Source organism: Cydia strobilella, chromosome 5, assembly GCF_947568885.1.
Source record: "Cydia strobilella chromosome 5, ilCydStro3.1, whole genome shotgun sequence".
Classification (NCBI taxonomy): domain Eukaryota; kingdom Metazoa; phylum Arthropoda; class Insecta; order Lepidoptera; family Tortricidae; genus Cydia; species Cydia strobilella.
In genome coordinates this window covers 19,492,922-19,508,042 of record NC_086045.1, presented here as the reverse complement: position 1 = coordinate 19,508,042, position 15,121 = coordinate 19,492,922, and the positions used below count along the sequence as shown (strand labels likewise).

General features: G+C 42.8%; 3 protein-coding genes across 3 annotated transcripts in view; 2 read left to right on the top strand and 1 right to left on the bottom strand.

Annotated features, from left to right (window-relative positions):
* The window catches only part of LOC134741574 (MAP kinase-activating death domain protein), a 67,122-nt gene extending 62,243 nt beyond the window's left edge, over nt 1-4,879 (top strand). Inside the window, exons 35-38 of the mRNA XM_063674408.1 lie at nt 2,487-2,559; nt 3,456-3,502; nt 3,712-3,830; nt 4,764-4,879. Coding sequence (XP_063530478.1) covers nt 2,487-2,559; nt 3,456-3,502; nt 3,712-3,819 — 228 coding nt within the window. The 3' untranslated portion in view covers nt 3,820-3,830; nt 4,764-4,879. The remainder of the gene's footprint in view (nt 1-2,486; nt 2,560-3,455; nt 3,503-3,711; nt 3,831-4,763) is intronic.
* LOC134741569 (uncharacterized) overlaps nt 1-15,121 on the bottom strand; it is a 163,221-nt gene that overhangs the window by 108,217 nt on the left and 39,883 nt on the right. The gene's annotated exons all lie outside the window — the stretch shown is intronic.
* LOC134741795 (basic proline-rich protein-like) lies at nt 4,752-9,990 on the top strand. Its single transcript, XM_063674691.1, has 7 exons — nt 4,752-4,976; nt 5,700-5,783; nt 6,454-6,648; nt 6,870-7,013; nt 7,156-7,289; nt 7,676-7,752; nt 8,939-9,990. The coding sequence occupies exons 1-6, from the start codon at nt 4,752-4,754 to the stop codon at nt 7,704-7,706; spliced, it is 813 nt and encodes a 270-aa protein (XP_063530761.1). The 3' UTR covers nt 7,707-7,752; nt 8,939-9,990.

Genomic DNA, 15,121 nt, shown 5'->3' with positions numbered 1-15,121 from the left:
TTGGTCAATGCAAGTAAGCCACTGTTTTGGTATGATCATTACACCGATTCGTCAGGTAAGGTATCTGTCAGTGTAACGCTTCATTCAGAGATCGTGTCGGTATGAACGGCGAAGGCGCTTCTGTCTTGTTGTGCCGCTCGCGCTCGACCGCGGCGTCGGCGTCGCCATCGGGCAACCTACGGAGCTTTCTCATCCACGTACGCGATGTGCCATCTCTTACGATATCAAACAAAAAGGCACCCGCCACGATATCGTCCAAATAAAATATATATTTGAAAACGCTGAATGGCAAATCATAATTTTAAACTTGCTTGCCCCTCAGATCCTAGCAATATTTAATCCGGATTCAAGGACCACTCAAACTTTCCTATCTTAACTTCTTCATTGTCCGATTTTTCTCTTTAATATATGTATTACCTATTTATATTAGTATATCGAAACTCTTTTTAAGTAATGGTGTATTCGTAGAGAACGAATTAATGATCATTCTACAATCACAACGAATTCAGCTTTGGTCGAATAAAATCACTATTTACGCCCATAAATTATCTATCTCTATATTATTACAATCGATGTAATAGTTAGAAGTTTTTTACATTTTAAGGTTGACCGTTGTCCATCTGATTTTCGTACCTATTCCGTACAATACTTTGCATGTGCTATTGTCTGCAACCTCCCTCGTCGGCCGCGGGCTCTCGTGGCGGGCAGCGGGGTCGCGCTCGGCCACTCGGGTCGCTCGGGCGCTCGGGTCGCTCGGGCGCTCGGGTCGCTCGGGCGCTCGGGTCGCTCAGGCGCTCGGGTCGCTCGGGTCGCTCGGGCTGTCGGGTCAGCCCGGCCGAGCGCGAGCCGAGGCTCGGGCGCCCGCGACGCTAGGAACTTTTGAGATGGTCCTTGACACGCGCTCGCCCGCCCCCAACTAATCTTCTTTTTGTCTGTTCTACTCTTCCCGGACACGCCGAACCGCGCCGCTGCGCTCAAGGATTTCGAGGTACTCAGTGGTTCATACACTAGTAATGGCTGGCTCTTACGATGATCGACACGACCTTATGATTTCTATCACGGTTACATTGACATGCAATTAGCGATGATCGTTCGAGGTCGTAGGGCTTTACTTGTAGTTTTGAGGCTTACAGATTGTTTTTAGCCGTTGTTAGCGTTGTTTTAGTTCTCCCGAGTGCGACGAGCGCCGAAGCGCGCGTCGTGCATGCACATAGAAGCCCTTTGTTTATTTATTTGTTTATTAACGCACCCGATAGCTTGCAATCGTATCGCGGATCGTCCGGCGAGCGGTCTCGATTCCCTTTCGCCACGCCCTCCGCGGCGGTCAGTTCGTTGGTCCCTTGTGTCTGTATCCCGGAACCCTCGCGTCACGTCCGCCCCGAGCCGGACGCGGGTCGGAGGTCAGTCGTAGAGCATTGCCATCTCACAAGTTCTGGTGCGGCTCCGGGCCCGGCCGCGTGGTGCTCCTCGCCTCCCGCTCTCCCTCCCACCCCCTCCCCGCACACGCCGCACCCCGCTCTCAACGCACTCCCGCTGCTCACGTGCGCTCTTGCTGTCAACATTCAACCAACAGAAACGCGACATGCAGAAGACCCTGAGTAGCAGTTTTTGTCGTTGAATTTTGAACTGTAGTATCGTAGTGAGACACACTAATTGTCTGCTCTCCCATGTTCATTGGGCGTGCCTTAGCTTCTGGTTTTCATGAACACATACGCAAGGCACATGTGTGAGCAGGCATTAGTGGATCCGCCCGATACTCAGTATACGCGTTGCGCTGCTCGTATCGCATGTTTGCATGACTGAATCTTACGGATTTTACATTATCTGCCTTGAACTTAAATCAGTTATTGTAAAGTAGGTATTCATAAAGTTCAGAGCGGATCCATAAAACGAAACAACTGGAATGCTTATTTTTGTACAAGTTTTCTAAAGTATCTTCAAGGAGGGATGTATCACAGGTTGTATAAACACATTTTTTTATTATAAAAAAATTGCTAAACTGTAGAAAATTGAAAAAATATTACAACATATCCATGTTGTAAGTATCCACAGTCTACAGAACTTAACTGATATGAATTCAACAGTTATTTATGTGTAAATAATGCCATTATGTATATAATGTAAAACGTTTTGTACCTACTTATTCAAAATCCAAGCTAGAATTGTATTTGTATGCAGTAGTTAGTCTTGCCTAGATGCTAAACTGATTGTGTGAAGTTATTTCATCGCATGTGTTATTTATGTAGCTCATTGTTTTTCGCACACTTACAGTTACATACAAAATAAGTTGAATACATCCTCACATATTTCTATAAAAAAATGTCATATGAAACATTTATACACACATACTGGTTAGGCTAAATCCGTCTAAATTCGTACGTCATACATGACATGACGTAGCCAGAGTTAGTAATAAACAGGTAAATAATGCAAATAACAAGGTAACTTTAACAAGTGTATCAATGCTGCTCTTCTCCATGTTTCAGTTTTTTGTGAGGCTTGACCACATCCGGAAGTGCTTTACACAGAACGGCGGTATCTTCGTTTTAGAAGAATTTAGTAAGTTATTTAGTGAAATTAGTATAATATTTCCTGTGAACTGAACCGTCTACGTGATCTTCTTTAAATTGCACCTGTTTCCAGTTGCAGTCGAAAAAAATGATATATGGACAGAATGCCTTTTTATTTTTTTCTGCTTACAATTTCTTGTCGCTGTCAAGAAACCGAAAAGGCCGTAACACCAATGGGAAGAGTTAGTCGCTTAACTAATAAGTTAATTGAAACTGGTTTCCAATGTTTCCAATAGCCATTAGAGCGTTTTCACATAGTCCATTGAAGAAAAACAGCTGCTAGATAAGAACTGTGGCATCAAGTCCTTTTATTTCTGCATTTTAACGCTCTTTTAAACAACAAACAATGATTAAATGTACTTTTTGCTTCTTTGCTTAGGTATCGGAAATTTGACACGACACGACACGTATCCAGCGTTTTCACGTAATATCAGAACGGACAATATGAAAACGCTCTTACGTTATAGGGATGACTCGCGCTAGACCGGGCCGAGTCGTCCGACATGTCATTTTCTATGACGGCTGATCGGTGATCGCGTGTGCTTTCCATAGAAAACAAAGTGCCCGATCTAGTCATAGTCATCCTATACAGCTGTACTGATGACTATGATATTTTTTTATCAAAAAATGTAATGCGCCCGTCCTTATTTTATTTGAATTAACCCCAACGGATGGACCCCAACATTTGACTGTAAATCTTATTTTTCGAATTTAAGCTGTCGTGAGGCATATTTACATTAGATTATGTTTACGGTTTAACTTACGTATTTTCAGTCAATCGCGCGATGTTTCAAGAAGAGAAGAGCCTGTTGGGTGTGGTTGAGTGACAAAAAAAAACGTAACAAACCATAAAATTAATTTAATGTAAATCCGTTTTTTTTTCAGATCCAAAAACAAGGCAAATAATACAGAGAAAGTACAAATCAATAATGGTAAGTGTTTTTTTATTTGTATTTGTATGTTTCCATAATCAGTGTACAAAACCTAGGAGAAGATTTCATAGAGATTATCTTTTAAATAAGGTTTAAGTATACGACAAAACTGATATCTTCTCCTGGTCACTATTGTAAAATGTCCCGTATGTTTATTATAATTTCGTGTATTCTTTTTTATTGAAAATCTGATTTTTTTTATGTTGTAGGCAGAGAAAGTAGTGCTTGACCTGCATCGTTTCTTCTCCATATGGCTTTCTCGGTATTATATCGAGACCACTAGAAGTGAAATGAATTATGCACCTTTCATTTCATAGCTCGTACGGATGTATGTACACAACGTGTCTGTTTTATTTTGCATTATTTTTTACTCTTTGCTTCATGCTTCCATCCATCCATCCATCCATTTCTGCTTCATTTTTATTATTGCCTCTATACTGCTTTTTTATGTTTTTATTTAAACCTCTTACATTAACTATGCAGTTACTTTGGTAGTATTAATAGGAAGTCCAGTTTTTATATAACTATCGTGTCTTTGAAGAAATAGCATTTTGCTAACGAAGCTGATTTGCTTTGCTATTAATATACATATATATGTTGCATCAATCTTGAAAATATTTTATTTATAAATGCACTAACATTCGATTCTCACACAAACTATACCATGTGGGGCCTCCACAGTTCACATACACAATCTGGCTTGGCAATTTAAAAATCGATTATGTTGTGTCTAATTCTTAATACCTCTTATCTACCTAATTAATAATTATTTTGAATTATACCTACAGTATTTCATTCAAAATATTCGATGTGTGACTATTTTGGTCCTTGTTAAAAATTAAACATCATCGTCATCTTCCTCGCGTTGTCCCGGCTTTTTGCCACCGCCACGGGACAGTTCTTTGTTTTGTGGCCATGGCAAATTTAACATCAATTGAGACAAAACAACAAAACATAACTAAACTAAACTGTTAATGGTCTTTGGTTATAAAGTATTGTCCTTTTATTTGAAAATTACTTCAATAATTGTTAATGTTAATAAGTAGTTTATTATTGATAGTATCGATCATTTGGTATGAAATATTCTTTAAAGGAGGGGCGATACAGAAGATTTAAGTAGCCTTTATGTTTCCGATGCGTTACAAAACCTCGACATATTAGAAAGTTTTAATATTTTGGTCCTCCGATCTGACTGCCTAGTGACATTCACGTTTCGGTGTACAAGAAACTCAGCGGTTATGGCCGGTTTATGGTATTTCAGGCAGACCAGATATGCTACGCGGTGCTATGTGTGTTCTCGTATTTCGCTGCGGGGCACGAGCAGAAAAAGGCGATTTTGGAGCAGGCGGCGCGCGTGCCGCCGCCACCCGCGCTCGCCGCGCCTCCCGCGCAGCGCAGCGTGTCCGACCTCGGGCCCGACGCGCCGGGGCTCAAGCACCGGACCAGTCCACAGGTGTGCTTCGCAGTGTTGCTCGTATGTCACGTGGGGGAGAACCAGTAGTAGTAGCTACTTGTCGCGACCGCCGCGCAGCGCAGCGTGTCCGACCTCGGGCCCGACGCGCCGGGGCTCAAGCACCGGACCAGTCCACAGGTGTGCTTCGCAGTGTTGCTCGTATGTCACGTGGGGGAGAACCAGTAGTTGTAGCTACTTGTCGCGACCGCCGCGCAGCGCAGCGTGTCCGACCTCGGGCCCGACGCGCCGGGGCTCAAGCATCGGACCAGTCCACAGGTGTGCTTCGCAGTGTTGCTCGTATGTCACGTGGGGGAGAACCAGTAGTTGTAGCTACTTGTCGCGACCGCCGCGCAGCGCAGCGTGTCCGACCTCGGGCCCGACGCGCCGGGGCTCAAGCACCGGACCAGTCCACAGGTGTGCTTCGCAGTGTTGCTCGTATGTCACGTGGGGGAGAACCAGTAGTTGTAGCTACTTGTCGCGACCGCCGCGCAGCGCAGCGTGTCCGACCTCGGGCCCGACGCGCCGGGGCTCAAGCATCGGACCAGTCCACAGGTGTGCTTCGCAGTGTTGCTCGTATGTCACGTGGGGGAGAACCAGTAGTTGTAGCTACTTGTCGCGACCGCCGCGCAGCGCAGCGTGTCCGACCTCGGGCCCGACGCGCCGGGGCTCAAGCACCGGACCAGTCCACAGGTGTGCTTCGCAGTGTTGCTCGTATGTCACGTGGGGGAGAACCAGTAGTTGTAGCTACTTGTCGCGACCGCCGCGCAGCGCAGCGTGTCCGACCTCGGGCCCGACGCGCCGGGGCTCAAGCACCGGACCAGTCCACAGGTGTGCTTCGCAGTGTTGCTCGTATGTCACGTGGGGGAGAACCAGTAGTTGTAGCTACTTGTCGCGACCGCCGCGCAGCGCAGCGTGTCCGACCTCGGGCCCGACGCGCCGGGGCTCAAGCATCGGACCAGTCCACAGGTGTGCTTCGCAGTGTTGCTCGTATGTCACGTGGGGGAGAACCAGTAGTTGTAGCTACTTGTCGCGACCGCCGCGCAGCGCAGCGTGTCCGACCTCGGGCCCGACGCGCCGGGGCTCAAGCATCGGACCAGTCCACAGGTGTGCTTCGCAGTGTTGCTCGTATGTCACGTGGGGGAGAACCAGTAGTTGTAGCTTCTTGTCGCGACCGCCGCGCAGCGCAGCGTGTGCGACCTCGCGCCCGACGCGCCGGGGCTCAATAACCGGGTCTGTCCTCCTTATGTGTTAGCTACTCTTTGTAGGCCTGTGTTGAAACAAGATGCAAGAGAGAAAATGTGCGCTTGCGATAAGAAAAAATACTATAATATCTATATAAATTATATAATATCGGGTTGAAGCATAGGTATATGAATGAATGCTTGCCTCGTATCTAGGTACCTTCTAAATAAAGTATTCACAATATTAGATCAGTTTTAGTTTAGTTAAACTACTGATAATCAAATGTTGATTCCTAAATATACGTTTTTTTGTATAGTTGCAAGCAGACAGAAGATCACCAGTGAACCGGCCGGCAGACCCACGGACGTCAGCGAAGGACCCATCGCCCATCCGGACGGAAGTGCAGCGGGCCGAGCCGAGCCGGCCGCAGTCGCCGCGCGCCGCGCCGAGCCGTGCCGAGCCGAGCCGATCCGAGCCGAGCCGGCCCGAGCCGCCGCAGACCGTATCGCAGGTAACCAAATTATGGGAAAAATTGGTTGCGAATTGACAAAATGGTTTTTTGATATTTTTATTCCTCTGACCAATAATTTAATTTAAACCAGGGCAACAGCCCAATCGTTTACACTCCGTAGCGAACGAAACGCAACTGTCACTGTCGCACTAATATGGAAAAGTCTATCACTGTTCCATATTACGCACTACATATAAACGTGCGGACTGTATTCTGTACAGGGGCCGCCTACGGAGGCTGCCTCGGAGCGGGGCCGCAGGCGGGACAGCGTGCCGCCGCGCCGGCCGCCGCCGCCCTCGCCGCAGCCGCGCCTCGCGCGAGCCATGTCGCAGGCCGCGCCCGCCCGCCCCCACGAACCGCCCCGAGTGAGTGCTCCCCTCCCCCTCCCCTTCCCAGCCCAGGTGTAGCCGCGTTAAAGTCCAGAGAGAAAACTGAGAATTACGTTTGTATGGATAAGCCTCGCTCGCTGTCGACCACTTTCCTCTTAATCTGTGTTTTGTGTTGCAGCTCCCTCCGCGACCCGTACCCGGCGCCCGGGCCGGGGCCGCGCCGAGCGGAGGGGCGGGAGGGGCGGGAGTTGCACCGCCCGCGCTACCGCCGCGGCAGATGTCCGCTGCCGCCGACCTCAACTCCGTGCCTAGGTAACGCTGCAACATCGTCTCTAACCCAGGCCCACGGAACGCACGCTCCGAGCCGAGCGTGCACGTTCGCGCTCGACGCCGACCGCCATACATTTGTAAACAAATGTTGACGAGCGTGCGTTCCCCGGTGTGGCCACCGCATTAAAAGGGTCGCCATAGCTAAATATTCTGGTTTAATTAGTTTAGATCCTACTGACACGGTTACTCGGTTAGACTATACTCTATTACCAGCGTGACGTTCTTATTGGCAGGTAAACAGAGTTCTTCAACAACATATCGAAATAAACCGATATTCATTGATTGATACAAATTTACAATTGATTAGAGACTTAAACCTATCTAATAATGTGTGATTTATTTGAATCTGTGTTAATTACCATTTTCAGCAATCCTTTTGGTGATCTTAAGCGAAACTAACTTAAGAGTTAAGCGACCGTAGCCGCTGTGTGGTGCCGAAAAAAAGGTGAACATACCTAACGGTCATGGTAGATCTTCCGCGCTCTACTTAAGGCGAGCTATGCTCAGACTTATTTGTGGTATTTTCGACTCGAATATAAGTGTTAAGTATATATTTAGAATTTTAACTATATCTATTTTCATTTCATTCAATATTTAAAAACCAGGTAACTCGGGTCACTCGGTCAACGAGGACATTTTGTTTCTATGGAAATACCTATTGGTCGATGGCCGACCGAAGTACGTGGTTTCTTTTTACTTTTTTTGTTTAGTTACGTAACTTTAAGATCCGAATATAGCGACATTATTAAATGGTTACACGATTTGGAATTTGTCAAAAATTCGCTCGCTAATCCAATCAAAAATATCACAAATTGATCTAGGCATACCGCCGTACAAATCATTTCGCACAAGGCTATAGACTTACCGACATGTTATTTACAAATATTTCATTCACAAGTCAAGTACACTAATATTACAACTTTCACTTCATTTTCGTCTTTCAATCGCTTGAGGTCCCAATAAATGACTGAACCTAGTGAATACTGTGTAGAAATTAGGGCAGGGACACACTTATCCCACGTACGCAACGTATGCAATGCATTATGACAATCTGAACCCTGAATGTTGTATGCTTAGAAACACACTTGTCATGTGTGTCGTTGCGTAGACAAGTATGTTTCTAAGCATACAAATTACAGGGTGCAGCTTAGATGTCACACGTACATACGTTTGCGTATGTGGGATAAGTGTGTTTTACCCTTATAGTTGTAGAATTCAACATGCCCAATACGATAGTAAAATGAAAGTATTTAGATTCACTGTCAATCACTACCTTTTCAAGTATTCACCTTCGTGGCCAAAAGTTATGATTTTGAAAATCCGAGTTTTTTATTTTTATTTTATTAATATACTTGCAGAAAACCTAACCTAACAGAAATGTCTATAGATATATTCGTAAAAAAAAACCTATGTCCCAAGCATACAATCCCAAAATTAGTCACCACCTGTACAGAAAATATGTACTGTTGTATCAAACTAGTAAATGATTAATACCATACCACACGCAGTTTCTTACCGCCTGCCGGCATGTCTGGACAGAGGTTTCTCTTTGCGAACCGGATATAGCTTTTCGTCGAATTCATTACTTAAAATATAAATGGAATAACAAAGAACAATGTGTGTTTTTGTAGCGGAGCTCGGCCGCAGCATCTGGCGGATGCAGGCGCGGGCGCGGGCGCAGGCACGGGCACGGGTACGGGCACGGGCACGGGCACGGGCACGCCGCCGGCACGCCGCGCTGCGCTCCGGGAGCGGCAGGGCTCCGTGAGCGGCCCGTTCGCCGCCACCAACCCCTTCACGGCGCCGCGCCACGCCGAGTTCGTCATCCCGCAGCGCAGCAACGCGCGCCGCCCCTCCACCGACACTAGCAACTCACAAAATACATAATATATTCATTTGCAAATTCTACACTCGAGTTGAACTTCTAAGCCGAGGGCCACAAAAACTTCTCCCAGTGTTTACGCTAGACGATGACAGCGTTGAGCGCAATTCTGTTGTTATCACGCTGTATTAGGCAGGGATCGGAACCGGTTTTTTGCAAAAACTTCGAAATAACTATATATTTCGAATTATTTTATACTCAAAATGTAGGACTCGCTTGCGTTTTTAGGTAACGACTTCGTATTATTAGATAGCCCAATGAAAAAATGAAAAAAATTAAAATGAAATTAGAAATGAAATAATTAACAAAGAACGCAAAAATACCGTTTTTGTTCCCATACAAAAAATACCGGTATCCGATCCCGGGTATTAGGTATAGCGATTGACGCTGCAGATTTGCCCGAATTTCCGTGACCGAGGTAGGTATACGAGTTGTACGAACCCCTTGGACTCGATTAACTATACTATCCGTTACACTATACTTTCACATCGAACACGATACTTATTCGATAGAAACTTTTGTTTGACTCTTATTCTGACCTTGAACTGATTTAGTAATAGAATAGAAAATATACAAATTTATAGGTACATAGAGTATAAAGAATCGATGCGTTACTACAAAGTGTACCTGTTTGTATTTTGGTATGCATTGAATGTATACCGATCCCCTCTATAAAATCCCATGCATAAATATCTATGTCTATTTATTAAATTTGTCGACGTTTTTAGTTAATATAGATTATTTTAACGTAAATGTCGTTAACGGTTGCATCAATTTCTAATGTATCTAAATAAAATTAAAGATTGTTCGGTATAATCCCGTCTATTAAGTATGTGCCCTCCGCAACTATATCTGAATAAACATAATCAAGAGAAACGATGTAATATGTAGCTGTTTCTCTAGAGCTTGACTATTTTTTTATTGAAGCACAACGTGCGATCTAGTTCGCATTGAATTATATATTCATACATAATCATCTTACCGACCATTATGATAATATCGACAAATAATTACTTAAAAAAAATCTTACAAAAATTGTATGTATTGCTTTGTACTAATACATATATTGTATTTAAGTTTTAGGCTTATACCCCTTAGTGAGCTGTGATGTTCCTAGCTAGAGTGTTGACATGTTTTAGAGTTAAAGTAATTTTTGTAGGTATTTTTTTAAATTTATTAACAATTTTATCCGATATTAAAAGTGCAGACCAGGACACCTCGTCTAGTAGGTATGTCATATGGCTGCAATAAGTAGGTTCTTGGCCGGCAAGAGGGAGTTTCATATTTTCGTTCCGGAATATCTGCACAAGTATGTTACGGGCAAAAGACAATGGGTACCTGAGAAACGGAATCTAAGTAATATTATGATTCTTTGGGGCTGTACGAAACCAAGAGTAATAACTTTCGTGTCCGAATACTTTTTTAATCATAGAAAACGCTACGCTGTTCTCAAAATTGTCATTTTCATGAAATTCCTGGTCATAATGGGTATCGTTGGATAATGTAACTATTTTACTTACGATATGAGGTACTAACGCTTGGCGATCTCACAAAGCAGAAGTGCTATAAAACTGTCTCTATTATTACATTACACCCAGAGTATTTATTGAACTGACCTGTCCTGTTGTTTAAACTGTTTGTGTGTTGCCATTGTCGGCCGACAATTCTACAATTTGGTCACCACTTAATTAATAAATAGACCAAGGACACAGTACTATCTTTATCAGTTAGTTGACGCTCTAGTAGCGTCTAGCGTAAGTAATACGTGTATATGTTTTTCATTTTAGATATACATATGTTACATATTTTATGGAATCGCTCGAAACGTTTATTAGTGGTCCGTCGGTTAATGTTCGCCAATTATATTTGTATTTAGTTTCATAAGAATTATTTTATTCTGCTAATTATTTTATGAAATACATACCTAGGTAGATAAAGTACATAGTTTATTCTCTATATCTGAAAATGATAATAAATTGAATTATAAATAATTGATTGTGAAGCAATACTGTTTTAATGTTTGTGTACATAAAATGAGTAATACTATTGTTTAGTGATAGGTTTAGCAACATAATTATGTGTACCGTTTATAATAAAAGAAATATTTCCTTAATTTTGATTTTATTATTTCTTCAAATAAATGCTCATACCTAAATCGTAAGTAAGATAAGTCTTAGAATGATTCTTAATATAGACGGCATACTTCGTATAGGTATACACTGTACAGTCGGTGTCAAATAAATAGTTACAAATAATTTATTGCAACACTAGGTACTTTGTTACCATCATGATGAGGAATTTGAGGCAAGGATGTGTTTTGATATATTTGGTAAAATTGTCTGTTACTATCTATTTGATACAGTAGAAAATGGATGGGCTAAAAAGGAAACACTATATATGTACAGTCACGACTAAAAATATAGATACGAACAAAGTGCCAAAAATATATAATACACGACCTTATTGCCCATAAACCATATACCGGGTGTGGCCTGTAACACGAGCAAATAATTAAAACATAATATATATTAGACTTATATAGACCGTGATTACCTTTTTTATTGTTTGTGAGCTCCCGATATTTCGACGCAGTTACATGCATCTTCTTCACGGGTAAGGGTAATCACGGTCAATATAAGTCTAGTGAAACTAACCGTGAATCATTCAAAACTCTTATAATATATATTGTACTCCTCAAACGATGAAACTTTTGTTTAACAACTTTAAAAAAATATTAAACCTATTTTTCATACAAAATTAATATTGTCTCCAATGTAGGTACGCTCATCAATCTCATAATTTAGTTAGTTTTAGGAGTACATTTTATTTATTTATTGCTCCTGTTACAGGCCACACATATTTTTGGCACTTTGTCAAATTCACTTAATTAGGGCTGTTACAAGGGTGCTGTCTCATAATGTGGTTCAAGCGAACACACGGAAATAAGTGATTTCGTACCAAAGTGTATTATTGTCATTACCTGGGATTCGCCTATTGGAATGTTTCACTATTATAAAATTTCACAGTGTATTTACTTACTGCTGTGGCGCAACGAGCCGAAGTGGATATTGGCCTTCGACACCTGTCCAAAGCCGTTTCTGTCCAGTCGACGGCGCCGAGTTCGCTAAGGTCTTTCTGCACTTGACGAAGTGGAGAGACGTCTCCAGCGGTACCTAGGGCGTCCAGACGGTCTTCGGCCACTTGGTACTCCAGAGTACGCCCTTCACTCTCTAGACTGCGCGATCTTCGCCCATCCGGACTACGTGCCCGAGCCATCGTAGTGTGGCGGCTTTCGCTTTTCCTATGATGTTCTGTTCGGACCAGATCTTCAATCTCCTGGTATAAGTTCGTTGTAAACTGTAATGCTGTGAATTTTTTTCTAATAAAAAACAATAAAACTGCACAGACATTGTGTAGTGACCAAGTGTGGCAGTGACATAAATGTCAAATTGCTATGATAATATTATGTTTATAATGACACGACTGCATTTTGTCTGATCAGTCATTGCAGAATTAGCTTATTAGATGGACCCTGCATACGTTTCAGTATTTTTCTATTCCACTACGCAAAAACTGCTTGCATAAACGCCCAGGTCTCCAAAGGCCGGAACCCTTATTCAGAAATGAAAATACGATAGCAATATAAAGCCAATTCAATTCTAGTAGGTAACAGTGGCGCGGATGTAGCATACGTCTTGTCTGCGCTTTTACGTGCAATTTAGAAATATCTAAACTTAAAAAATTCTAAATAAGACTTTACGACAGGTATAATTATTTTATTTGGCATGATTAAAATATGAATAAAATAGGTATGAAACATGTACACTTTTTGGTCCCCCGCTGTATCGGTCGTGATGATAAATCGTGTCATACCATTATAAAGTAGGTAAACTTATAAAAGTGGCCCTCGCCTCGGGTTAGGCCGCCCTACACCTGTAAGTTTTACTTACGGAAGTCACGTAAGCGACTTACGATAATTTTTCAAGTGTAAACAATTATTGTAAGTGACTTGTTGTAATTTCTCACAGCTTACGTAAATTGGAAAATTACAGGTCTAAACACGTTCGAGTTTGTTTACGGAAGCGACTCACAGCTTATCGAACTAAATTGATAATAATAAGTTGAGAATGTCCGGTCCAAAACAAAAACAAAATAAAAGCTGGTCACCGGACGAGGTAGAAACTGATTACTGCTTTTGAGAAACGTGGCGACTGTGAGAAGGCATTTTATTACTGATTTGGGAAGCAAATGTAAATGGGCGTGTAATAATTTTTGCAAGTTTAAACTTACACAACTTACGTAAGCATTTATTGCAAGTGTAAATGCAACCGTAAGTAAATTATGTAAATATTACGCAAGTAACTTACAGGTGGAAAGGCGGCTACTAGACTCTCTTGCAATTACGCAACGAATACAAATTCGATATCATTTTGATTTGTATGATTTGAGAATAAGGCCCCAGACTGATTGACAGACTGATTGGTTGGTTTAATGACCACAAATGATCGCGATAAATGACCGCAATCATGTCGGAACAGTTGTGAAAATTGCGGAATTTATATTGCACACTGCCAATCTTGGCTCTGACCACGTCATGAACTGATAATACATTAGGAGGTACCTATTCGTTTCGGAAAACATGATTTTTGTTTAATTAATAAAATGAGAAAGTTACCTTATTTTTGGGTTCATGCTATTTATAGAAAGTAGGTATACCTATATATATATATTTGATACTCATAATTATGAAGTGTTTTTTTTTTCAAGTCTCAACAAGAACACAAATTCCTTTAGTACTTTTAAAACTTTTATGGTTTATTTCCATAAATACAAAAAAAAATCCTTAAAGTAAAAATTATAAACTAAACTTAAAAACTACATAAAACTATAAATAAAAAACTGTCTCTAGCTCAGCGCCTCGTGGCAGGGTGCCAAGAAGGCTGGCGGCATTGCCGCGCTGGACGGCAATGCCAATCCGTTGCGCGAGTAGGAGCCAGCCCTCCTATCACCCGTCGCCTCCACGAGGCGCTTCGCCAGCTCCTTAAAAATGCCGTGAGCACCAGGTCCCCACGGCCCAAGGGTTTCCACCCCAAACGGCTCAAACATACAGCCAGAATCAATATCTGCATATTTGCGCCGCTTGAGGTGTTTAGCCGCGTCGGCGGCAGCACCCGGCTCTGTTAGACGTTCCTGGAAGATGGAACGGCGCAAGGGTGTCCACGCATGTGGCATCCCAAACTAAAGGCCGTCCAATCTTCCAGGGAACGAGGGTCATGCCGTCCGGTCTTTTCCCGTCATCGCGGGCTAAACTAGGTGGTTCCAGAACCGCCGGCGTTCCAGCCGTGACGAGAGCTCGGCGGAGAATGTCGTTCAGACTGGCGTGTCGTGAAAGACGGCCGACGCTCCTGGAACAGGATAGGCCGTGGATACCAGCAAAACGCGTTACGTTTGTACCACACTGGCATCGATGAGGAGCCACACAAGCCACCCCCAAGCGCTAACACAACACACATTCTTTTAGTGCGATACAACGAGAAATGTGGGCATCTTGTTTCGTAGCCAATGCATACTTATACATATTTTTCATGACTTATAAAGTATCCTTCTATGTTATCATCATACGCAGTTAAAATAAACGACTCTCTAAGTGATTTGTACGAACGAGCCAGCTTTAATGATGGTAGAGAAAGACTTTTAACCCAAAGATTGTGTAGGCTAAGCCCTAGTTTTCTCTCTAGGTTGGAACGTCAGATAACATTCGCTTTGCATAGAAACTAGTACAGTCAAGGGTATAAATATATATACATTTCCAAAGTTTCGAAAATATGTGTACGCTCTTACACCTTAGACAATAAAGTCGTGTTCACATATTTTGAGTCATTTGTCTAGATCGATATATTTGCCTTCGACTGTACCTATGAAAATTCTTGGG

What these genes read in the sequence shown, in the direction of transcription:
- LOC134741795 (XM_063674691.1), top strand. Translation starts at nt 4,752, where the DNA reads ATGGTATTTCAGGCAGACCAGATATGCTACGCGGTGCTATGTGTGTTC. An exon ending in AGCACCGGACCAGTCCACAG is followed by an intron (nt 5,784 to 6,453) that starts GTGTGCTTCGCA and finishes TTTTTTGTATAG; the next exon opens with TTGCAAGCAGACAGAAGATC. An exon ending in GCCCCCACGAACCGCCCCGA is followed by an intron (nt 7,014 to 7,155) that starts GTGAGTGCTCCC and finishes TTTGTGTTGCAG; the next exon opens with CTCCCTCCGCGACCCGTACC.